The sequence below is a fragment of the Entelurus aequoreus genome, linkage group LG10, assembly GCF_033978785.1.
Source record: "Entelurus aequoreus isolate RoL-2023_Sb linkage group LG10, RoL_Eaeq_v1.1, whole genome shotgun sequence".
NCBI classification, from domain to species: domain Eukaryota; kingdom Metazoa; phylum Chordata; class Actinopteri; order Syngnathiformes; family Syngnathidae; genus Entelurus; species Entelurus aequoreus.
In genome coordinates this window covers 47,490,491-47,517,432 of record NC_084740.1, presented here as the reverse complement: position 1 = coordinate 47,517,432, position 26,942 = coordinate 47,490,491, and the positions used below count along the sequence as shown (strand labels likewise).

At 38.6% G+C, this 26,942-nt stretch overlaps 1 protein-coding gene across 1 annotated transcript; it reads left to right on the top strand.

Annotated features, from left to right (window-relative positions):
- The first annotated feature begins 1,671 nt into the window (after positions 1 to 1,671).
- On the top strand, positions 1,672 to 25,999 carry LOC133658698 (oocyte zinc finger protein XlCOF6-like). The gene is made up of 4 exons (XM_062061030.1): positions 1,672 to 2,087; positions 3,394 to 3,648; positions 6,063 to 6,296; positions 23,804 to 25,999. The coding sequence occupies exons 1-4, from the start codon at positions 1,994 to 1,996 to the stop codon at positions 25,105 to 25,107; spliced, it is 1,887 nt and encodes a 628-aa protein (XP_061917014.1). The 5' UTR covers positions 1,672 to 1,993; the 3' UTR covers positions 25,108 to 25,999.
- The last annotated feature ends 943 nt before the right edge of the window (positions 26,000 to 26,942 follow it).

Below are 26,942 nucleotides of genomic sequence, written 5' to 3'. Positions count from 1 at the left end.
AGAAGCACAATGTGGTTTCTGTCCGGGCAGAAGCATTGTGATACGCCAACTCCCAGAAAAGTGTATTGAGCAACAGATGGACCTGTAGGCCTTTGTTGAACTATCCAAGGAATCAGTGAATCTTGAAGCACTCTGGTCTATGTTGGCAAAATTGGGCAGCCCAGAAAAGTTCACAATGTTGATAAGGCTCTCTCACGATGACATGATTGGCCAGGTCCTCTAAAACGACGGCTATACTTGCAGCTTTGGGATCAGTAACGGTGTCAACCTTCAACCTCTTCTTCACACAAGTCATCCTCCATGCTATCAAGGACTTTGACATTGGCATCTACTTCAGATACCGCCAAGACGGATCCATGTTTGATCTGAGACCTTTCGCTGCAAAGACAAAGACAGGAAAAAGTAATTTTCAAGGCTCTTTCACTGATGACAATGCGCTTCATGGCTCACAAGGAGGACCATCTCCAAGTCATTAATGAGTGTTGTGAGACATGACATCAGACCATACTTGCCAACCCTCCCGAATTTTCCGGGAGACTCCCGAATTTCAGTGCCTCTCCCGAAAATCTCCCGGGACAACCATTGTCCCGAATTTCTCCCGATTTCCAGCCGGACAACAGGCACGCCCCCTCCAGGTCCGTGCGGACCTGAGTGAGGACAGCCTGTCGTCACGTCCGCTTGGCCAACCAAAAAGTAACCACAGAACACTATAGTGTTCTGTGGTTCATTTTTGTTTGGCCAACGGTTTACGTTGTATTGCGCACCCCCTCCCCTCCCCTCCCCTTCCCACACACACACCCACACCCAGACACACACACCCACATCCAGACACACCCAGACACACACACCCACACACACACCCACCCACACCCAGACACACCTAGACACACACAGAGCGCACGTTCGGGACTAACTGCAACCGGGAGAGAGCTTTTTGGCTAATGCCAGCATAAAGTGCATTGCAGTAGTCCAGGCCACTTGAAATAAAAGCATGCACCACTTGTTCAAAAAGGTTAAAAGATAAAAACGGTTTTAACTTTACTAAAAGACAAAGATGATAAAAACAGGATTTTAAAACGCCATTGACTTGTTTGTCAAGTTTAAAATGGCTGTCTATAGTGACGCCAAGGCTGCTGACTTTGGGACGCACATCATTTTGCAATGGTCCCAATTAAGTCAGTGAGGGCCGGACCAAAAACTGAAATTTTCGTTTTTCCCTCATTCGTTATTAAAACATTCTGGGCTAACCAAGCCTTGACGTGGCATAGACCGTTGAGAAGGGGTGTCAGGGGGCCGTGGCCTTTTCAAATTGGCATATAAATGTGGCAGTCATCTGCATAAAAGTGTAATATATATAAATATAATGCCAAAGGAAATTTAAAAAGAACATGACAACCTCCCACATTCTAAAATACATTATAAAAACGATTAGCATTAAAGGCAAAAAAATATCATGAGTGTAATATTTATTTTGTTTCTTTTTTTTCTTTCCTTTTGCTACTGTTGTTTCAATACATTGTTAAATATTTGAATATTTTTACGAAAATAAGTGGACAAGTTTACTTTTATTTTCAGAATATGTAAATAGTATATAATAAAACAGTTTTACCGGGTTTGGAGCTGGTTGTACTTATTTCTCTCGCGAGATCTGGAAAAGAGCTGCTTACTTCTTTCTCTCGCGAGATCTGACAAGACTGCGCGCGACGCAAACACGGCGAGGATAAAGCAAGATGGCGTCTGACGGTGAAGACGTTATTGCAGTGTTCTTAATCTGTGCGTCCATGTACACATATATGTCCTTTTTACACTCTATTAAATAGAGTAATAATAACTGTTTGTATATTAGTCTGAGCGCACTTTGATGCTTCTCCAGCTAGCTTAGCTTGCTAGTTAGCTTAGCTCGTTAGCTGCTAACAAAGAGAGGCGGAAGTGATGAAAACACATCGCTAAGCAGAGATCAAGTGTGAGTGTAAAGTGTTGTGATTGTGTGAAAATGTGCGAAGGAACCATAGCAGAGTACGAGGAGGTACTTTGTTCAACAAAAGAGGAGAAGGAGCGACAACATCAAGTTGTGTTACACACAACAGGTTTGTTTACTTCTTACTCTCACATCTTTACTAACTTTATATTTATTATTAACACTATTCTTCAATAGATTGTCTATAGGAAGATGAATTGGATGATGCACTGATTGTTTTATGTTGTTCATAAAAACCAGACAATATTTATGAAAGGTTGATGTTCCTCTCAGTTTGTAACAATGTGCATCAACATGTTTACACAAAACTCACACAGTCACCGGGGGAATATTCCCGAGAGCAGGTTAAGTGCAAACTCCTGAGTATGTAAAGCTCGAGAGTTTGACCTCCACAAATAAGAGAGGTAAGACAAAGTTCTGAGTATGTAAAGCTCGAGAGTTTGACCTCCACAAATAAGAGAGGTAAGACAAAGTTCAGAGTCAGTTGCCATGGTAACTGACTCTGTAAACCTAGCCTGCTAGCTGGCAGGTTTGACAAGTTACTTATGTGTGTAAAAGCTATACTGACCTGTTATTTCCTTCATATTGATGCAGCCATTAACCTACTACAACACCTACTACATCCACCTACTCAGTGGCCTAGTGGTCGTTAGAGTGTCCGCCCTGAGATGGGTAGGTTGTGAGTTCAAACCCCGACTGAGTCATACCAAAGACTATAAAAATGGGACCCATTACTTTCCTGCTTGGCACTCAGCATCAAGGGTTGGAATTGGGGGTTAAATCACCATAAAAATGATTACCGGGCGCGGCAACCGCTGCTGCTCACTGCTCCCCTCACTTCCCAGGGGGTGATCAAGGGTGATGGGTCAAATGCAGAGAATAATCTGGCCACACGTAGTGTGTGTGTGACAATCATTGGTACTTTAACTTTTTAATGTGGCAGTGATTGTGGAAAAAACAAAGCCTGATCTAAAGATGACATCTTGATCTCATACCATCTCAAACCATTTGGTCGTTCATTATTAAGTGAAATGTATTATAGTCACTTACATTTGTCTTTAACCAAGCAACACTATGTTTTATCAAGTTACTCGATTAATCGAAAACATTTCCAGTAGAACACTTGATTAATAAAATGTTCAATAGCGGGGTTACCCACATATGCGGTCCTCTCCAAGGTTTCTCATAGTCATTCACATTGATGTCCCACTGGGGTGAGTTTTCCTTGCCCGTATGTGGGCTCTGTACCGAGGATGTCGTTGTGGCTTGTACAGCCCTTTGAGACACTTGTGATTTAGGGCTATATACATAAACATTGATTGATTGATTGATTGAATAGCCACAGCCTTATATTTCATGTACGATTTAATATTTAGCATGTAGGAGTTAAAATGTGTTTTGTTTGTGTCCTGTAGACATCCATCAGCTGATTGGACACCAAGAAGAATGTCTCCCTCATCTGCAGGGGGACAGTTTCACTTCAGCGGATCCACAGCCCTCACATTTTAAAGGGGACAAGGAGGATTCACAGCCCCCATATTTTAAAGAGGAAGAGGAGGGAGAGAGTCCTGTAGGGCAGGAGGAGGATGATGTCATGACTGTTGTCTCTGTGAAGACTGAAGAGCATGAAGACAAAGCACCTGAGTCCTCACAGCTTCATCACAGTCCAAGTAAGCACAACATCCACATATCATCTAATACAATGTTTGTGACACATGTTCATCCGGGGGCCACATTTATGACTAAAGATGGAGATATACTTGCTTTTTAACACCACCATTTAAAAATGAATGCTCATCAATTATCAACAGTGTAATTGCTGGGGTGTAACCATGTGACCTAGAGGCCGTCCTCCTTACCTCACGTGGTCAAATGAAGGCAAACATTCAATATGGCTACTGTTTATTTACCTTTAGCAGCACATATGTCAGCATATTTCAAAAGTTTAGTGGTGAAGATTAGGGATGTATACCAAGTACCATTTTTTTTAGTACTAGTTCCTAATTATGTCGTCCATGAGGACCGTGAAGATTCTGGACTAACGACACAACTACTTGTGTTTTTAATTCCAGCTGACTGACGTAACTATGACACGTTGTCACATTGAGTTCAGCTGCTGCTGCTACACATTAAAATCAGCTTTGAATAATGACAAATAAGGAAGCAACCACACGAAAAGTGTGATGTGTGTGTTATTGACAAGAAGATGACATAACTGCATTTCACCTTGCACTGCACACATTGTTGACTTCTTTAAGACTTGACATAAACAGCTGTTTTTTTTTTCTTTTTTTTTTTTCTTTATTTAACCAGGTAAAAATCCCATTGAGATCAAAGATCTCTTGTCAAAGGGAGACCTGGCCAAGAGGGCAGCAGCAAGGTTACATTAAAAACAGTAAACAACACATAAAACATGACATGTACAACATTAAAACTTGCTGACATAACACATGTGCATACAGACAAGGTAGACTGCAATCCTTTCACAGAAGCTTTAGCAGCAGTAACAGTACTGTGATTTCTGCCAAAACCTGACTGAAAAGGTGACAGAATAAAGTTGGTGTCCAAAAAGTATTTTATCTGTTCACTGATAAGGGATTCAAGCACTTTTGCCAGAACAGAGAGTTTAGCAGTGACGTGCAGTCAGGGGAGGCAGGTGAGGCGGGGCCTCACGTGCCATCATGGAAAGAAAAAAAATGTAAAAAGAAAAAAAAATAATTAAATTGTTATATGTATCCAGTGATTATACTATAAAGTTATTTTCCATTTAACTTCACCAGTTTTAGATTATTTTTATTCAAAATCGCTGAATTTTCACATTTGCCGTTCAAATACTGAGAAGAGACATGCTATGATCAGCAGCCAGTTGAGGCACGTCACTCAGTTGTGCCTCACCATGGATTGCGCAATGACCGGCTAACTGCTGGCCTGCTGTGCAGTGAGACCGTATTGCTATAGGAATTATATTGTACATTTCCATAGTTTAGTTAGCTGAGGTATATAATGTACAGTGTATTTTGTCAACAACTATATGTGTGTAACGTATTTCTTGTGCTGAGCAATCATAAAACTGCTGCGAAGACGCACTGGCTGAGGCTCGCAGTAATCCCGCCTCCTGGTGGATAATGCACCCCCGCCGTAGAATGCACCCCCTGACGGGAGTGTTATATCAACTAAAGCCCACACTTAAACTTTCCACGTGCAAGATTGAATCTATTTAAAAAAGTTATATAATAAGAAGCCAAAAAGTGCAAAAACAATCATATTCGTGTTGGAGGAGTTGTGAATGACTGCTGGGCCACAACATTAGGTACACCTGCAGACTGCAGCACGGATTTCATACTTCAGTCATTCACAACCCCTCCAACATGAACATTATTGTTATGAACATTATAATTGTATGTAAAAAAACAACATTATGATTTGTACATTTTCAGAATGTGTTTGTTCTATTTTTAAACAAAGAAAACAATCTGCAGTTGTCTTTATTTTTTAGGTATCTTGTTGTGATTTTACCAGTCCGGTCAACTTGGAGTAGATCTTCCTCCATGTGGCCCCCCATCTAAAATTAGTTTAAACACCCCTGGCCTAGATCTTCCTGCGAAAAGCAGATACGAGAACAAAATCTAATTCTGAAACGGAATAGATCCCTAAAGATTTGTTGAGTAATATCAAGGATTATTCGTCGGTGGCGTTCCCAGACATGTGGAACTATCTTGAGTTCCAGATGTCATTCTACACCACAAATTATGGTTAAGTTTAGAGATAAAGTTTAGGTGTCATAGACCGTATACAGAATTAAATATTTACACACTTTATATCAGTGAGTGTAAAGTTAAGAATGCCTTAATCAATTCTGCCTTGTACTTATAAAAAAAAACTTGCTCCTCATCAAATTTCCAAGTCTGTTTTTGTACTCACTTTTAAATTAATTTTAGTGGCTGGGACAAAAGGAAGTATTTCCTGTGTTTGTATTGGTTGTTTTGTTACACACTTTTAACACAAAAGAACACAAATAATGTCATTGTGTTAATAGTGTCAGTCCAAAACTATTTCTATTCTCTCTATCTTATTTACCCAACAGATGTCCAGCAGCCCCTTCACAATAAAGAGGAAGAGGAGGATCCACAGCCCACCCACATTAAAGAGGAAGAGGATGATCCACAGCCCACCTACATGAAAGAGGAAGAGGAGGATCCACACATGAAAGAGGAAGAGGAGGATGATGTCAGCAAGTTTCCACTGACTGTTGTCTCTGTGGAGACTGAAGAGCATGAAGACAAAGCACCTGAGTCCTCACAGCTTCATCACAGTCCAAGTAAGCACATATCATTTTATTCTCAGGGCATTCAATCCATCACAACTGGACTGTTCACTTTGTCTTAGAAGACTCATCCAAGTAGGCTTCATCACTTCATGCTCATACACTTCAAGTCTTAAATCTAATCATTGCAATTTAGAGGGGAACTGCACTTTTTGGGGGGGAATTGTTTCTATCGTTCACAATCATTATAAAATACATGATGGTGGATATATTTAGAAAAATAAATAAAATCACATTCTAACTAGGGCTGGGCAATATGGCCTTTTATTAATATGTGGATATGTTTAGTCCATGTCACGATACACCATATATACGTGGATATGTTTAGTCCATGTCACGATACACCATATATATGTGGATATGTTTAGGCCATGTCACGATACACCATATATATGTGGATATGTTTAGGCCATGTCACGATACACCATATATATGTGGATATGTTTAGGCCATGTCACGATACACCATATATATGTGGATATGTTTAGGCCATGTCACGATACACCATATATAAACATATCCACATATATATGGTGTATCGTGACATGGCCTAAACATATCCACATATATATGGTGTATCGTGACATGGACTAAACATATCCACATATATATGATGTATCGTGACATGACCTAAACATATCCACATATATATGGTGTATCGTGACATGGACTAAACATATCCACATGTATATGGTGTATCGTGACATGGCCTAAACATATCCACATATATATGGTGTATCGTGACATGGCCTAAACATATCCACATGTATATGGTGTATCGTGACATGGCCTAAACATATCCACATGTATATGGTGTATCGTGACATGGCCTAAACATATCCACATGTATATGGTGTATCGTGACATGGCCTAAACATATCCACATGTATATGGTGTATCGTGACATGGCCTAAACATATCCACATGTATATGGTGTATCGTGACATGGCCTAAACATATCCACATGTATATGGTGTATCGTGACATGGCCTAAACATATCCACATGTATATGGTGTATCGTGACATGGCCTAAACATATCCACATGTATATGGTGTATCGTGACATGGCCTAAACATATCCGCATGTATATGGTGTATCGTGACATGGCCTAAACATATCCACATGTATATGGTGTATCGTGACATGGCCTAAACATATCCGCATGTATATGGTGTATCGTGACATGGCCTAAACATATCCGCCTGTATATGGTGTATCGTGACATGGCCTAAACATATCCACATATATATGGTGTATCGTGACATGGCCTAATCATATCCACATGTATATGGTGTATCGTGTATATGTGGATATGTTTAGGCCATGTCACGATACACCATATATATGTGGATATGTTTAGGCCATGTCACGATACATCATATATATGTAGATATGTGTAGTCTATGTCACGATACACCATATATATGTGGATATGTTTAGGCCATGTCACGATACACCATATATATGTGGATGTGTTTAGTCCATGTCACGATACACTATATATATGTGGATATGTTTAGGCCATGTCACGATTCACCATATATATGTGGATATGTTTAGTCCATGTCACGATACACCATATATATGTGGATAAGTTTAGTCCATGTCACGATACACCATATATATGTGGATATGTTTAGGCCATGTCACGATACACCAAATATATGTGGATATGTTTAGTCCATGTCACGATACACCATATATATGTGGATATGTTTAGTCCATGTCACGATACACCATATATATGTGGATATGTTTAGTCCATGTCACGATACACCATATATATGTGGATATGTTTAGGCCATGTCACGATACACCATATATATGTGGATATGTTTAGGCCATGTCACGATACACCATATATATGTGGATATGTTTAGTCCATGTCACGATACACCATATATATGTGGATATGTTTAGGCCATGTCACGATACACCATATACAGTCAAGAAAATAAGTATTTGAACACCCTGCTATTTTGCAAGTTCTCCCACTTAGAAATCATGGAGGGGTCTGAAATTTCCATGGTAGGTGCATGTCCACTGTATGAGAGATAACCTAAAAAGAAAAATCCAGAAATCACAATCTATGATTTTTTAACAATTTATTTGTGTGATATAGCTGAAAATAAGTATTTGAACACCAACATTAATATTTGGTAGAGTAGCCTTTGTTTGCAATTACAGAGGTCAAACGTTTCCTGTAGTTCTTCACCAGGTTTGCACAGACTGCAGGAGGGATTTTGGCCCACTCCTCCACACAGATCTTCTCTAGATCAGTCAGGTTTCTGGGCTGTCGCTGAGTAACACAGACTTTCAGCTCCCTCCAAAGATTTTCAATTGGATTTAGGTCTGGAGACTGGCTAGGCCACTCCAGAACCTTGATATGGTTCTTACAGAGCCACGTCTTGGTTTTCCTGGCTGTGTGCTTTGGGTCATTGTCATGTTGGAAGATCCAGCTACGATTCATCTTCAATGATCTGACTGAGGGAAGGAGGTTTTTGGCCAAAATCTCACAATACATGGCTGCAGTCATCCTCTCCTTAATACAGTACAGTCGTCCTGTCCCATGAGCAGAAAAACACCCCCAAAGCATGATGCTACCACCCCCATGCTTCACAGTAGGGATGGTGTTCTTGGGATGGTAAGCATCATTCTTCTTCCTCCAAACACGCATAGTGGAATTATGACCAAAAAGGTCAATTTTGGTCTCATCTGTCCACAAAACTTTCTCCCATGACTCTTCTGGATCATCCAAATGGTCATTGGCAAACTTTAGACGGGCCTTAACATGTGCTGGTTTAAGCAGGGGAACCTTCCGTGCCATGCATGATTTCAAACCATGACGTCTTAGTGTATTACCAACAGTGACCATGGAAACAGTGGTCCCAGCTCTTTTCAGGTCATTGACCAAGTCCTGCCGTGTAGTCCTGGGCTGATTCCTCACCTTTCTTAGCATCATTGAGACCCCACGAGGTGATATCTTGCATGGGGCTCCACTTCGATTGAGATTGACCGTCATGTTTAGCTTCTTCCATTTTCTAATGATTGCTCCAACAGTGGACCTTTTTTCACCAAGCTGCTTGGCAATTTCTCCGTAGCCCTTTCCATCCTTGTGGAGTTGTACAATTTTGTCTCTGGTGTCTTTGGACAGCTCTTTGCTCTTAGCCATGCTGAATGTTGGGTCTTACTGATTGTATGGGGTGGACAGGTGTCTTTATGCAGCTAACGACCTCACACAGGTGCATCTGATTCAGGATAATACAGTGGAGTGGAGGAGGACTTTTAAAGGCGGACTAACAGGTCTTTGAGGGTCAGAATTCTAGCTGATAGACAGGTGTTCAAATACTTATTTTCAGCTGTATCACACGAATAAATTGTTAAAAAATCATAGATTGTGATTTCTGGATTTTTCTTTTTAGGTTATCGCTCATACAGTGGACATGCACCTACCGTGAAAATTTCAGACCCCTCCATGATTTCTAAGTGGGAGAACTTGCAAAATAGCAGGGTGTTCAAATACTTATTTTCTTGACTGTATATGTGGATATGTTTAGTCCATGTCACGATACACCATATATATGTGGATATGTTTAGTCCATGTCACGATACACCATATATATGTGGATATGTTTAGTCCATGTCACGATACACCATATATATGTGGATATGTTTAGCCCATGTCACGATACACCATATATATGTGGATATGTTTAGGCCATGTCACGATACACCATATATATGTGGATATGTTTAGGCCATGTCACGATACACCATATATATGTGGATATGTTTAGGCCATGTCACGATACACCATATATATGTGGATATGTTTAGGCCATGTCACGATACACCATGTATATGTGGATATGTTTAGGCCATGTCACGATACACCATATATATGTGGATATGTTTAGGCCATGTCACGATACACCATATATATGTGGATATGTTTAGTCCATGTCACGATACACCATATATATGTGGATATGTTTAGTCCATGTCACGATACACCCTATATATATATGGATATGTTTAGTCCATGTCACGATACACCATATATATGTGGATATGTTTAGGCCATGTCACGATACACCATATATATGTGGATATGTTTAGGCCATGTCACGATACACCATATATATGTGGATATGTTTAGGCCATGTCACGATACACCATGTATATGTGGATATGTTTAGTCCATGTCACGATACACCATATATATGTGGATATGTTTAGTCCATGTCACGATACACCATATATATGTGGATATGTTTAGTCCATGTCACGATACACCATATATATGTGGATATGTTTAGTCCATGTCACGATACACCCTATATATATATGTATATGTTTAGTCCATGTCACGATACACCATATATATGTGGATATGTTTAGACCATGTCATGATACACTATATATACATGTTGATATGTTTAGGCCATGTCACGATACACCATATATATGTGGATATTTTGCCTTAGCCTTGAATGAACACTTGATGCATATAATCACAGCAGTATGATGATTCTATGTGTCTACATTAAAACATTCTTCTTCATACTGCATTAATATATGCTACTTTTAAACTTTCATGCAGAGAGGGAAACCACAACTAAGTCAAATTAGCAAAAGTGTATTCATGAAACAGTTATTAAGCAGTGGCATAAACATTCATGTCATTTCAAAACAGAAAGTGCAAGATTGTCAGAGACATTTTAAAACAAGCTATTAGTGCACTTTTGTGCATGATGTCACTAAGATGACATATCAAAACAACACTAAATTAAAGTGCACTTTTTGTACAGAACGCCACTACAATAGTTTAAAACAAATAAAGTGCACTTTTGTGCATGATGTCACACAAGATATTTCAATAAGTGTCAAATAAAAATGAGCTGCATAATAGGAAATCAAATAGTGTATGTCCTTCACTATGTGGTAGGTTCCTGCGGACGTTATCTCCTTCTGTTGTTGACTATTTGTTTCATACGGTGTTGATGTGGAAATGGTTGCTTGGGCATTTTGTGGGTGTGGCACTGAACGGAGATGTTGACATGCAGAGTTTCAAGCACTCTTCATTCTCTAGCGCAGGGGTCACCAACCTTTTTGAAACCAAGAGCTGCTTCTTAGGTACTGATTAATGCGAAGGGCTACCAGTTTGATACACACTTAAATAAATTGCCAGAAATAGCCAATTTGCTCAATTTACCTTTAACTCTATCTTATTATTAATAATTAATGATATTTACACTTAATTGAACGGTTTAAAAGAGGAGAAAACACGAAAAAATGACAATTAAATTTTGAAACTAAGTTTATCTTCAATTTCAACTCTTTAAAATTCAAAATTCAACCGAAAAAAAGAAGAGAAAAACTTGAAAAAAGAATTTATGGAACATCATTAGTATGTTTTCCTGATTAAAATTAATTTTAGAATTTTGATGACATGTTTTAAATAGGTTAAAATCCAATCTACACTTTGTTAGAGTATATAACAAATTGGACCAAGCTATATTTCTAACAAAGACAGATCATTATTTCTTCTAGATTTCCAGAACAAATATTTTAAAATAAATTCAAAAGACCTTGAAATAAGATTTAAAGTTGATTGTACAGATTTTCTAGATTTGCCAGAATATTTTTTTTTGAATTTTAATCATAATAAGTTTGAAGAAATATTTCACAAATATTCTTCGTTGAAAAAATAGAAGCTAAAATGAAGAATTAAATTAAAATGTATGTATTATTCTTTACAATAAAAAATAAATAAATACTTGAACATTGATTTAAATTGTCAGGAAAGAAAAGGAAGGAATTTAAAAGGTAAAAAGGTATATGTGTTTAAAAATCCTAAAATCATTTTTAAGGTTGTATTTTTTCTCTAAAATTGTCTTTCTGAAAGTTATAAGAAGCAAAGTAAAAAAAAAAAAATGAATGTATTTAAACAAGTGAAGACCAAGTCTTTAAAATATTTTCTTGGATTTTCAAATTCTATTTGAGTTTTGTCTCTCTTAGAATTAAAAATGTCGGGCAAAGCGAGACCCCCTTGCTAGTAAATAAATAACATTTAAAAAATAGATGCAGTTCACTGGTAAGTGCTGCTATTTGCGCTATTTTTAGAACAGGCCGGCGGGCTACTCATCTAGTCCTTAAGGGCTACCTGGTGCCCGCGGGCACCGCGTTGGTGACCCCTGCTCTAGCGGGTGACTTTTCAAATGATGCTACATTAGCAGTGCTGCTACTTTTTGTAGCAACGCTTTTGCCACATACTTGTTCACCATCTACCCGCTTGAAGCCAAACCACCGCCAGACGATGTTTTTTTGGGGAATGAATTATTACCAGATTGGCACCTTCTCTCTCTCGTATTACCACTAGCACCACAGCTAACGTTACCATGCCGCTACCTGTCTGCTCCGTGAGAGCGTATGACGTTGCACACGTGACAGTATGTGACGTATGTAAGAAGGTGCGCTTGTTTTATGTCTCTGTGAGAAGGAGAGACAAGAAAGAGTGAGAAGAGCCTATAGTGTAATGCCTGCAGCTAAAAGCAACTGTGTGAGAACGTATACTCCAATATCACCATATAGTCATTTTCTATATCGCACAGAGACAAACCCACGATATATCCGGTATATTCCATATATCACCCAGCCCTAATTCTAACTCATAAATGTAAATAAAAGTCCACTTGCAATGGAGCCAATGGGAGGTCCTCTATAACCATCCAAAATACACCAACAATACTCCATTTGCATTTTGTGTCTTGAATGTCCACCAAGTGTTAGTTGACTTGACTTGACTTTGACTTTATTTGGAACATGCAAGCATACAACATGATACATCACACATGCATGCATACAACATGATACATCACACATGCATGCATACAACATGATACATCACAAATGCATGCATACAACATGATACATCACACATGCATGCATACAACATGATACATCACACATGCATGCATACAACATGATACATCACACATGCATGCATACAACATGATGCATCACACATGCATGTATACAACATGATACATCACACATGCATGCATACATGATACATCACACATGCATGCATACAACATGATGCATCACACATGCATGCATACAACATGATGCATCACACATGCATGCATACAACATGATACATCACACATGCATGCATACAACATGATACATCACACATGCATGCATACAACATGATGCATCACACATGCATGCATACAACATGATACATCACACATGCATGCATACAACATGATACATCACACATGCATGCATACAACATGATACATCACACATGCATGCATACAACATGATACATCACACATGCATGCATGCATACATGATACATCATGCATGCATACAACATGATACATCACACATGCATGCATACAACATGATACATCACACATGCATGTATACAACATGATACATCACACATGCATGCATACAACATGATACATCACACATGCATGCATACAACATGATGCATCACACATGCATGCATACAACATGATGCATCACACATGCATGCATACAACATGATACATCACACATGCATGCATACAACATGATACATCACACATGCATGCATACAACATGATACATCACACATGCATGCATACAACATGATACATCACACATGCATACATACAACATGATACATCACACATGCATGCTTACAACATGATACATCACACATGCATGCATAAAACATGATACATCACACATGCATGCATACAACATTATACATCAACATTTCCAGTTTGTCTATTCCACATGTTGGAAAAGGAGTAGGAAGAAGCAGAGCTTATTTAATCCTACCCCTTTTCTTTTACATAACAGTTGCTAACACTTTTGTTCACTTCCTGTTCTCAATGTATTCACAATATACTCCATAAGTCAATCAATCAATCAATCAATCAATGTTTATTTATATAGCCCTAAATCACAAGTGTCTCAAAGGGCTGCACAAGCCACAACGACATCCTCGGTACAGAGCCCACATACGGGCAAGGAAAAACTCACCCCAGTGGGACGTCGGTGAATGACTATGAGAAACCTTGGAGAGGACCGCATATGTGGGTAACCCCCCCCCTCTAGGGGAGACCGAAAGCAATGGATGTCGAGTGGGTCTGACATAACATTGTGAAAGTCCAGTCCACAGTGGATCCAACACATCAGCGAGAGTCCAGTCCACATCGGGGCCAGCAGGAAACCATCCCGAGCGGAGACGGGTCAGCAGCGCAGAGATGTCCCCAACCGATGCACAGGCTAGTGGTCCACCCGGGGTCCCGACTCTGGACAGCCAGCACTTCATCCATGGCCACCGGACCTATGCAACTCCCCCTCGCAAGGGACAGGGGAGAAGAGGAGAGAAGAAAAGAAACGGCAGATCAACTGGTCTAAAAAAGGGGGGTCTATTTAAAGGCTAGATTATACAAATGAGTTTTAAGATGGGACTTAAATGCTTCTACTGAGGTAGCATCTCTAACTGTTACCGGGAGGGCATTCCAGAGTACTGGAGCCCCAATAGAAAACGCTCTATAGCCCGCAGACTTTTTTTTGGCTCTGGGAATCACTAATAATCCGGAGTTCTTTGAACGCAGATTTCTTGCCGGGACATATGGTACAATGCAATCGGCGAGATAGGCTGGAGCTAAACCGTGTAGTATTTTATACGTAAGTAGTAAAACCTTAAAGTCACATCTTAAGTGCACAGGAAGCCAGTGCAAGTGAGCCAGTATAGGCGTAATATGATCAAACTTTCTTGTTTTTGTCAAAAGTCTAGCAGCCGCATTTTGTACCAACTGTAATCTTTTAATGCTAGACATAGGGAGACCCGAAAATAATACGTTACAGTAATCGAGACGAGACGTAACGAACGCATGAATAATGATCTCAGCGTCGCTAGTGGACAAGATGGAATGAATTTTAGCGATATTACGGAGATGAAAGAAGGCCGTTTTAGTAACACTCTTAATGTGCGACTCAAACGAGAGAGTTGGGTGGAAGATAATACCCAGATTATTTACCGAGTCGCCTTGTGTAATTGTATGGTTGTCAAATGTTAAGGTGGTATTATTAAATAAATGTCGGTGTTGAGCAGGACCGATGATCAGCATTTCCGTTTTCTTAGCGTTGAGTTGCAAAAAGTTAGCGGACATCCATTGTTTAATTTCATTAAGACACGCCTCCAGCTGACTACAATCCGGCGTGTTGGTCAGCTTTAGGGGCATGTAGAGTTGGGTGTCATCAGCATAACAGTGAAAGCTAACACCGTATTTGCGTATGATGTCACCCAGCGGCAGCATGTAAATACTAAAGAGTGCAGGGCCAAGAACCGAACCCTGGGGAACTCCGCACGTTACCTTGACATAGTCCGAGGTCACATTGTTATGGGAGACACACTGCATCCTGTCAGTAAGATAAGAGTTAAACCAAGACAAGGCTAAGTCTGACATAACAATACGTGTTTTGATACGCTCTAATAAAATATTATGATCGACGGTATCGAAAGCGGCGCTAAGATCAAGAAGCAGCAACATAGATGAAGCATCAGAATCCATCGTTAGCAATAGATCATTAGTCATTTTTGCGAGGGCTGTCTCCGTAGAGTGATTTGCCCTGAAACCGGATTGAAAAGGTTCACAGAGATTGTTAGTCACTAAGTGTTCATTTAGCTGCTGTGCAACTATTTTTTCGAGGATTTTGGAAATAAAGGGAAGGTGGGAGACCGGTCCGTAGTTTACCATGAGGTCAGGATCGAGGTTAGGTCTTTTGAGCAGAGGATGAATAACCGCTTTTTTGATTGCTAGGGGAACAGTGCCGGAGGAAAGTGATAAGTTTATAATATTTAACACTGATGGACCTAGTAATACAAACAGTTCCTGCAATTAATGTAATCACAGTAAAAAATAAACAGGAACGGCGTGGCGAAGTTGGGAGAGTGGCCGTGCCAGCAACCTGAGGGTTACTGGTTCAATCCCCACCTTCTACCATCCTAGTCACGTCCGTTGTGTCCTTGGGCAAGACACTTCACCCTTGCTCCTGATGGGCCTGGTTAGCGTCGTACATGGCAGCTCCCGCCATCAGTGTGTGAATGTGTGTGAATGGGTGAATGTGGAAATAGGGTCAAAGCGCTTTGAGTTCCTTAAAAAGGTAGAAAAGCCCTATACAAGTACAACCCATTTACCATTTAAATAAATAAATCAATAATAATGAGTGAAGTAAGTTATATTTCATATGGTGAGATGAGTAAGATGATGTAGAAAATGAATGATGGATTAAATAAATTGAGAATGTTTATCATGGTTCTTCTTCTTTGTACTTTGTAAACACTTTAAGTGTGAAGAGTTTCTTGAAGTGGATCATATTAGTACATTGTTTGATTGCTTTGCTTCATCCATTCCATCATTTAATTCCACATACTGATATACTGAAGGTCTTAAGTGTTGTACGTGCATACAAATGTTTTAAATGACGTTTTTCTCTAAGATTATATTTCTCCTCTTTTGTTGAGAATTGTTGTACATTCTTGGCTAGCAGGTTATAGTTTGCTTTGTGTATCATTTTAGCTGTTTGCAAATTCACTATGTGGTGGAATTTCAGTATTTGTGATTGAATAAATAAAGTGTTTGTATGTTGTCTATATCCAACATGATGTATTATTAAAACTGATCTTTTTTGTAACACAGTTAATGTATGAAGTGTACTTTTGTACTTATTTTCCATATTTCTACACAATAAGTCAGATATGTAACACTAGCGAGCAGTAGAGAATATGAAGTCATTTTTGGTCTAGAACATGTTTTGCTTTATTCATTATTGACGTGTTTCTTGCTACTTTATGTTGTATATTTTTTACATGACATTTCCAGTTAAATTTATCATCAATTATTATACCTAGAAATGTGGTTTCATTTAGTCTTTCAATTTCTATTCCGTCTATTTCGTCTATTTGTGTCTGACTTTCTCTTCTGTTACCAAATAGCATTATTTTACTTTTACTGAGATTCAACGATTGTCAAAGCATCTTTTTAATGTGTTCATTTCTTCTGTTATTATTTGTATTATCTTCTGTGTGTTCTCTCCTGAACAAAACACTGTTGTATCATCCGCAAATAATACTAACTTTAAATCTTTTATAACTTTACAAATGTCATTTATATAGAGATTGAATAATGTAGGTCCTAGTATTGATCCCTGAGGTACACCACAGGATATATTTAGTGTTGTAGAAGTGTGTTGGCCTAGCTTCACGTATTGTTTCCTGTTGGTTAAATAACTTCTTATCCAGTTTAAGACCAACCCTCTGATGCCATATCCTTCTAGTTTTTGGATGAAAATATTGTGATTAATTGTGTCAAATGCTTTAGTTAGATCCAACAACACTGCTGCTGCACATTTTTACTATCTATTGCATTGCTGATTTCTTCTGTCATTTCAATTAAAGCCATCAAAGTTGAAACATTAGCTGTGTATCCATATTGGTTCTCTTCTAGTATTCTATGTTTGTTTGTGAAACTCTCTAATATGTTATTGGACACCTTTTCAATGATTTTAGAAAACTGTGGAAGTAAAGAAACAGGTCTATAATTTGTAAATTGGTGTTTGTCTCCAGTCTTATAAATTGGTGCAACTTTAGCTATTTTCATTGTGTTTGGGTATCTGAAATGATAGGTTACTAATATACATGAATGGTCCTGAGATCTCTTCTAGAACCTTTTTTATGGTTTCCATATCAATTCCATTACAATCAGTTGAAGTCTTAGACTACAGGATTATAACTATTTCCTCCTGTGTCACATTACTGAGGAACATGGAGTTGGGATTTGGCTCTATGGTATCATTATAGTCCTCAATTGAAACTGGGTCTGGAATCCTTTCTTCCAATTTTGGTCCAATATTTACAAAGTAATTATTGACGCTTTCAACTACTTCCTTCATGTTGTCATTATTTGTGTTTCCGTCTAAGAAGTATTGGGGGTAATCCCCCCAAATATAAGCTTTGGCTTCAGCATATTCATTTTTCTGTCATCCTTTTTCTTTTCTTTTTGTATGTAAATGTGTATGATTGTTAAATATGTATCATCTGCAGTGTTGGGTTAGTTACTGAAAACCAGTAACTAGTTACAGTTACTAGTTACTTCATTTAAAAAGTAACTCAGTTACTAACTCAGTTACTTACACCAACAAGTAATGTGTTACTGTGAAAAGTAACTATTTAGTTACTTCTTTTTTTCTTCTTTTTTTTTTAAAGGCTCCCATTAATGCCCTTTTAGCCTTCATTTCAGTACTGTTATTGCACTGGAGAATAATACAATGTGTTGATCAACTTGACATGCATTTGCATCACTGAACTCTGCTAAGCAATGTGCTCTACATACAACACACAAACAATGTGGTCTACATACAACACAAAGACAAAGATATGTTTCAAAGGGCCAATTTGTTTCTGGCCAGAACAAATTGACAAAACTATTTCAAATATCTGCAACATAACATACATAAGTAACAAACAGTATAATAACAACATAGCTGTAAAGCAAGGAAGGCACACACTACATACACAAAGCCTAACCAGGCGTTTTTTTCCTCAAGGAATTCTGACACAAAATCATGTCTGAAGCCCAGGACACTCTACACATTTCCCCATTTTTAGTTTAGATATAAGGAAAGATTGGCCTGGCCCACTAGGATCCCTCTTTATGTTTGTGAACTTTATAGTCTATACATTTAGAGTGATGTGATAATCAAACACTCTAGAAGTCTAGAATGAAACAGTATATAAGAGAATTGACAGCAACGTTCCCTCTAAGGTGCGCGCCTGTGCAATTGCGCACTGCTCAAGCGTCCTCTGCGCACGGCAAATCTATGCCACACACAAAATCAAATAAAAAAATAAGCGCATAACAATTTTCGACACACGGACACGACAGAGAAAACAGTTTTCGTCATCATTGTTCAAATATTGTAACGTCTGTCGAGACGCTTTGAGGACATGAATTCCATCCATCACTTTACTGAGCAAAACTCTTTATTGTCGGCCATAAACACATCACCAAAACATTAGTAAAGAAATGATATCTAGCAAAAGTGGTAATTTTCTGCAGTACAAACCAGAACAAAAGCAACTTTGTTATATCAACAGCAGCCGCTCGCTCTTTCTCACTTGCGCCAACACATGCACATATGGCACTTAGCCAGTGATGCGTTTACAGACACACAAAAAGTCGGACAACTCCAACACCACACATAAAGTGTCATTCCAGGTCGTTACTCTATGATTTACCAATCAAATGTGTGCTTATTCTAGTGTCATTTATTAGGAATCTTCATTTATAAATATTAATCATGACATGCTGTTAGTATATTAAATAACTACTAATAAAAATATATATTTTACAAACAGGAAGTTGCAGGAATGTACACATGATCCCCTGCTTACATCTCATTGTGCAACATGTGAATGTTTTAATGGGAACTAAATGCAATGTCTGAAAGGGGTACAAATTATTTCCAAAGCAGGACCTCCACCCAGACAAACAATACAAGTACACAGTTCATGAAAAACAATATTTTGCTGTCATTTGATTATAATAATAAGAGAATGTTGTCTGTCTATCTGTGTTGGCCCTGCAATGAGGTGGGGACTTGTCCAGGGTGTACCCCGCCTTCCGCCCGAATGCAGCTGAGATAGGCTGCAGCGATCCCAAAAGGGACACGCGGTATAAAATGGATGGATGGATGGAGATGTAACTTGTTATTTAGTCAGGTTTGGGACAGGTGTGCTGCTGGTGTAGCCACGGCACAGTGTGCACGTCTGATGTTGCTCACATGGCCTCCACTCAATGCTCAGGGACTTTTTGCATTTGCTCACACACATGAACAATTAGAGGGAACATTGATTGACAGAGTGTGTACCTTCAGTGCTGAATGATGAGCAGAGCCAGAGTTAATCCTTAAATGGTGGTGGTGGATGTGAAGTGGCATTGGAGTCTCTGTCTCTCTTTACTAGCTACGTGGAAGCATGTTGCTTATGTAGCTGTTTCAGCAGATTTGAATCACTGGCAGTAGATAGGATCTTTGATCCAAAGCACAATTTACATTTAACTAAAATGTTATTTTCTTTGTGCTCGACAAAAGAAAAGTACCGGTAGTGAAAATATCTCCATGTTAACAAACTCGACTTCTGGCTCCGCCATGATCAGACACTCCCCCCCTCCCCACACTCCCCACACTCACACTCAGACACACACACAAAGCGCAGGTCTCTCTTCTCCGGTTTGTGACACAAGAAGAATGAGAACGATGACACCGCAGCGCTCCGATAAAACACACTTTATACTACATAAAAAGTAACGTAAAATAACGCAGTAACGCATCATGTAGTAACGGTAACTGAGTTACTGAATATAAAAAATAACGCGTTAGATTACTAGTTACCGCCGAAACGAACGGCGTTACAGTAACGCGTTACTCCCAACACTGATCATTTGTACAGTTAAACTGGTCACACAGAATGGTTGATGGTTGATTATATGATGGAAATAAACGTATTTCATTAAAATAAACATGGGACGCAGGTTGTCTTACGTCAGCACCAGAAGTGGTAAAATCAGCTGCTCACCTGGCAGGTTTTTTGGGGATGAATAGGGAAGTCCTTCTTTAGCTGCCATCTTGTTTTATCATATATTGCTGCCTTTGCACCTGTCAATGTTCACTTTTGTATGCACATTAAATCAACAACAAATCTGGACTTTGGAGCAATGTTCACAGACTCTAGTATTTGGCTCTCTATTAGATGTGACAGTGCCTACCTCTTTAGGACCACCCTTTCTAGATATATAAAGATGTTTATTTACAACATTAATATATACATACTATGCAAATATAAAAAAGGTAAGATTTTAGTTAATTTTAATAAGTTTTGTTTTAAATGTTTTGTCTGTAATTGGTTTTTAATCTTCATTATTTACTTCAAGTTATTACAGTATGTCTCTATATACATATTTATTTTATTCATTTTGGCCAAAGGAGGCACATTTCAATTTCTTACTCACACTTGTTATTACATATGTTGGCCAGAGGGGGATGAATAGGGAAGTCCTTCTTTAGTCCTTCTTTAGCTGCCGTCTTGTTTTATCATATATTTCTGCCTTTGCACCTGTCAATGTTAATTTTTTATGCACATTAAATCAACAAAAAATTCTGACTTTGGAGCAATGTTCACATACTCTAGTATTAGATGCAATGTTATTGGGACCATGATTTATGTCATCACTTGTTCACACCTCCTCATATGGAAGATAATTTTCCTTCTTCATGTCTCAAGAACACACACACACACACACACACACACACACACACACACACACACACACACACACACACACACACACACACACACACACACACACACACACACACACACACACACACACACACACACACACATTATTGTATGTGTGACCTTCTTGACAACCTCTGAAAAATGCCTACCTCTTTAGGACCAGCATTTTTAAATATATAAGGATTTATATTTATGATAATAAATTATAAATGGGTTATATTTGTATAGCGCTTTTCTACCTTCAAGGTACTCAAAGCGCTTTGACAGTATTTCCACATTCACCCATTCACACACACATTCACACACTGATGGAGGGAGCTGCCATGCAAGGTGCTACCAGCACCCATCAGGAGCAAGGGTGAAGTGTCTCTCCCAAGGACACCACAACGGACATGACTAGGATGGTAGAAGGTGGGGATTGAACCCCAGGAACCAGCAACCCCCCGATTGCTGGCACGGCCACTCTACCAACTTCGCCACGCCGTCCCAACATTAATTAACAACATTAATAATATATTCATACTATGCAAATATAAAAAAAGGTAAGCTTTTAGTAAATTTGTTTTGGATTTAGTTTTTTTGTAATTGGTTTTCAATCTTCATTATTTACTTCAAGTTATTACGATCTCTCTCTCTCTCTCTCTCTCTCTCTCTCTCTCTCTCTCTCTCTCTCTCTCTCTCTCTCTCTCTCTCTCTCTCTCTCTCTCTCTCTATATATATATATATATATCTATCTATCTATCTATCTATCTATATAGATATATATAAATATATATATATATATCTATATAGATATATATATATATATCTATATAGATATATAGATAGATATATAAATATATATATATATGTCTATATATATATATATATATATATATATATATATATATATATATATATATATATATATATATATATATATATATATATATATATATATATACATACATACATTGTTTTGATTAATTTCAATATCTTACATACACTTGTTATTACATATGTTGACCAGATGTTGAGATATTTGCTGGGAGTCCATATTGGTTCTCCACCAGCGTCCCACTTTTGTTGATAAATAAATCTAATCGGCTATTGAATAGTTTTCCCATGATTTTGTAGAATGGTGGAAGTAATGAAACTGGTGTAAGTTAGTAAACTGGTGTATGTCTCCATTCTTATAAATTGGTACGACTTTTGCAATTTTCATTTTGTCAGGGAATTTGCCGGTTAGAAATGATACGTTGCTGATATATGTCAGAGGTTCTGAAATGTCTTCTATAACCTTTTTTATGCTTACCATATCTATTCCATGACAGTCGCTTGAGGTCTTGGATTTACAATGTTTTACAATTTGGATTATTTCTTCTTTTGTCACGTTCTTAAGAAACATGGAATTGGGATTTCTGTCTATGAGCTCACTCAAGTCCTCAACTGATCCATCATCTGCATTTGGAAATCTTTCTTCCACATTTTTAACAAAGTCATCATTAAAACGTTCAACTATTTGGTTCATATTGTCATTTTTTGTATTTCCATGTAGAAAGTACTGGGGGTAATCTTTCTTAGCAGCATTTTTAATGATGCTATTTAGGATGTTGCTCTCATGTTGTTTCTGTTCTTCTTTAATAATTGTCTGTAGTATTCCTTCTTACATGTTCCTGGTATACCAATTAGCTTGTTTTTATATTTCTTATACTTATTTTCTGCCTCTATAGATGTCTGTGTTATTAATATTCCATATAATGTCTTTTTTTTGTGACAAGCATTTTTCAGTCCTTTTGTCATCCATGGTTGGTTGTTTTTCTTTTGCTTTTTGCTAACTTCTTTCCATGGACAACATAAACATTGATATTATACATGTGGGCCAACATATATATATACAGTATATATATATAAATGCTGTTAAATGTAGCTTTGATGTGGCAAGCTACTTTTGCAGTGTAGCTTGTAGTGTAGCGTGCTCCAATTCTCTGAGGATAGCTTAGCTCCATTTAATTGAGAGTAACTTGTAGCTTAGCTTACTACATTGTCCAGGTAGCTTGCCCATCACTGTCTATTTGGCCTAGCTCACATGTCAATAGTTTGAATACTGCAAACTTCAATACAGTAACACCTCATTTGTTCTGCAGACGTCCAGCGGGTGTCAGCGGGGAGTCATGAAGAGGAGTGGCACACCAGTGTGGGACAGAAGGAGCTACAGGCTCCCTCCCACATTAAAGAGGAGCAACTTCATGATGAAGATGAAGCTCAGTCCTTACAGCTTCATCACAGTCAAAGTGAGGAGAACAGAGGGGCGGAGCTTGTAAGTCAACACATCACAGAAGCTGATGGAGAGCATTGTGAAGATATAAAGTCAGAACCAGACAGCATCTTTGCTCCACTGTCAGACATGGACCACATGATGTCACACTCTTCTGATCACAGTGACCACATCCAAAAACCTTTGGAGAGTAAAAATGACTCGAAAGGTGATACGAGACATCACACTAACAACAAACACTTTGACTGCTCTCAATGTGGGAAATCATTAAGACAGAAGATTGATTTTACAAGACACATGAGAACACATACTGGAGAGAAACCTTTTAGTTGCTCTGTTTGTAAGAAGAGTTTCTCCAGAAAGGAATACATGACCACACACATGAGAACACACACTGGAGAGAAACCTTTTACTTGCTCAGTTTGCGCCAAAAGATTCAACACTAAAAAGAAAATTATATTACACATGAGAACACACACTGGAGAGAAACCTTTTAGTTGCTCTGTTTGTAAGAAGAGTTTCTCCAGAAAGGAATGCATGACCACACACATGAGAACACACACTGGAGAGAAACCTTTTACTTGCTCAGTTTGTGCTAAAAGATTCAACACTAAAAAGGAAATTTTGTTACACATGAGAACACACACAGGTGAGAAACCTTTTACTTGCTCTGTTTGTAAGAAGAGTTTCTCCAGAAAGGAATACATGACCACACACATGAGAACACACACTGGAGAGAAACCTTTTACTTGCTCAGCTTGCGCTAAAAGATTCAACACCAAGTATGACATGATATTACACATGAGAACACACACAGGTGAGAAAACTTTTACTTGCTCTGTTTGTAAGAAGAGTTTCTTCTGTAAGCAAAGCATGACCAGACACATGAGAACACACACTGGAGAGAAACCTTTCCCTTGCTCTGTTTGTAAGAAGAGTTTCTCCAGAAAGGAATGCATGACCACACACATGAGAACACACACAGGTGAGAAAACTTTTACTTGCTCTGTTTGTAAGAAGAGTTTCTCCAGAAAGCAAAGCATGGCCACACACATGAGAACACACACTGGAGAGAAACCTTTTACTTGCACTGCGTGTGATAAAAGGTTCCGGTTTAAGAATCAGGCCAGTAGACACAAGTGTGTAACAGTCATGGAAGCTGCAGGGATTTAAAAACACTTAAACAGTGATTGTGATAAATGTAGTTTAAAAACACAGCATGTTTAATAAGAATGTATATTTGATGTTGTATGTAGTGCTTCTCATCTTCTAGTCTTATATGTTGTCCTGTAGTTACTGTTTAAGTTGTGTGCATGTATTGAATATTATATATGTAGCTACTATTTTATTTTATTTTCTAATTGTTAAAGAGAGGACATCTAATTATCATTTGTATTTTTTTCACACATTTTTTGCTTTGCATTTTATTGATGTTATTATCCAATTAAAAGTATGAATGAATAAAATGGTTAACAAAATGTGGACTCTGGTAGATTAGCAGCATTGTTACATCATGGATGTTAACTACTGCAAAACATCAACAAAGAACAAAAATGCTGAAGTTAGCAACACATCACTGAACTTTAGAGCCATCGTGAGTGGAGTTGCTTGTTTTTATTGCTGCATTTGTACTTATTTCACCTCACATCTTCACTTTTAATCCTAAAGTCTTCTTCAAATATATTGTTGTAGGCTTCTAACATTTATGTTTCTGATGTGTGTGTAGTCTGTGCAAAGGGTTGTTGTCCCTTGTGGATCCAATTGTTCACTTACACAGATACATCTTCATCATCATCATCATCATCACCGGCACAATACTGGACGAAACCTTAGCATTAATGTTTTAATATAAGTGTGACCTCATTATTCCTTGATAATAACACTAAAATTACAGATTTAAGCACTGTATTATAAATAAATGGGTTATGCTTGTATAGCGCTTTTCTACCTTCAAGGTACTCAAAGCGCTTTGACACTATTTCACACACACATTCACACACTGATGGCGGGAGCTGCCATGCAAGGCCCTAACCACGACCCATCAGGAGCAAGGGTGAAATGTCTTGCTCAAGGACAACGGACGTGATGAGATTGGTAGAAGGTGGGGATTGAACCAGGAACCCTCAGGTTGCTGGCACGGCCACTCTCCCAACCGTGCCACGCCGTCCCCCTTAGAGTATTAGAGTGCTTCTTGTAGTACTCCAACTCGCCACACTGAGAAGTGGGGGCGATCATGAGCTAGCAGATGCATGTTGCTATCATGTTTTATCAGCGAGGAAGACAGCATTTGTGTCTACTTTTTGTCAGATGCAAGTTTTAATGCTCTGCTGAATAAATGAATCACTATGGCTGCCAATATGGATGATTATATATATATTTAAGAACAAATACTTTCCTTAACAGGTAACAAAATGACACCACAAAAAGTGAACTAGCAGCAGGACTGTTAGGAAACGGTGAGGTGGATCCCAAGGATGCAGAGACGAATTTGTGTTTACAATTGTTCTTCCTTTTATTTGGCGGAAGCACAAGGTAGCAAACAAAGGCGATGGTGGAAAACACAAAACACACCATGTAAAAAACTACTAAGAGGAAAATAAACACACAAAACTAAAAGCGCTAGACAAGGCTAGGAAAAATATACTTCATGAAAGAAGTAAATAGACTAGGTCCAAAATAAAACGCTAGACAAGGCTAGGAATAATACGGGCCAACCTGAGATGAAAAGTCTGCGATGAACTAATGAGTTCTCGTGGCACGACCAACAGGTTGCAAGCAATGGCAAAGTTCCGGCGCTCACCGGTTGTCAGCAGCCTGGTTAAATAAGCTGTTACTAATTACTGTCAGGTGTGTGCTGCTGCCTTGCGTCAGCTGCACTCCATACTGTGAACGAGAGAGAGAGTGAACATGGAGTGCAGACAACAGAAATGAGCAAGGACATTTACAGATTACCACAGTACCCCCCCCTCAACGGACGCCTCCTGGCGGCCTACCTGGTTTGTCTGGGA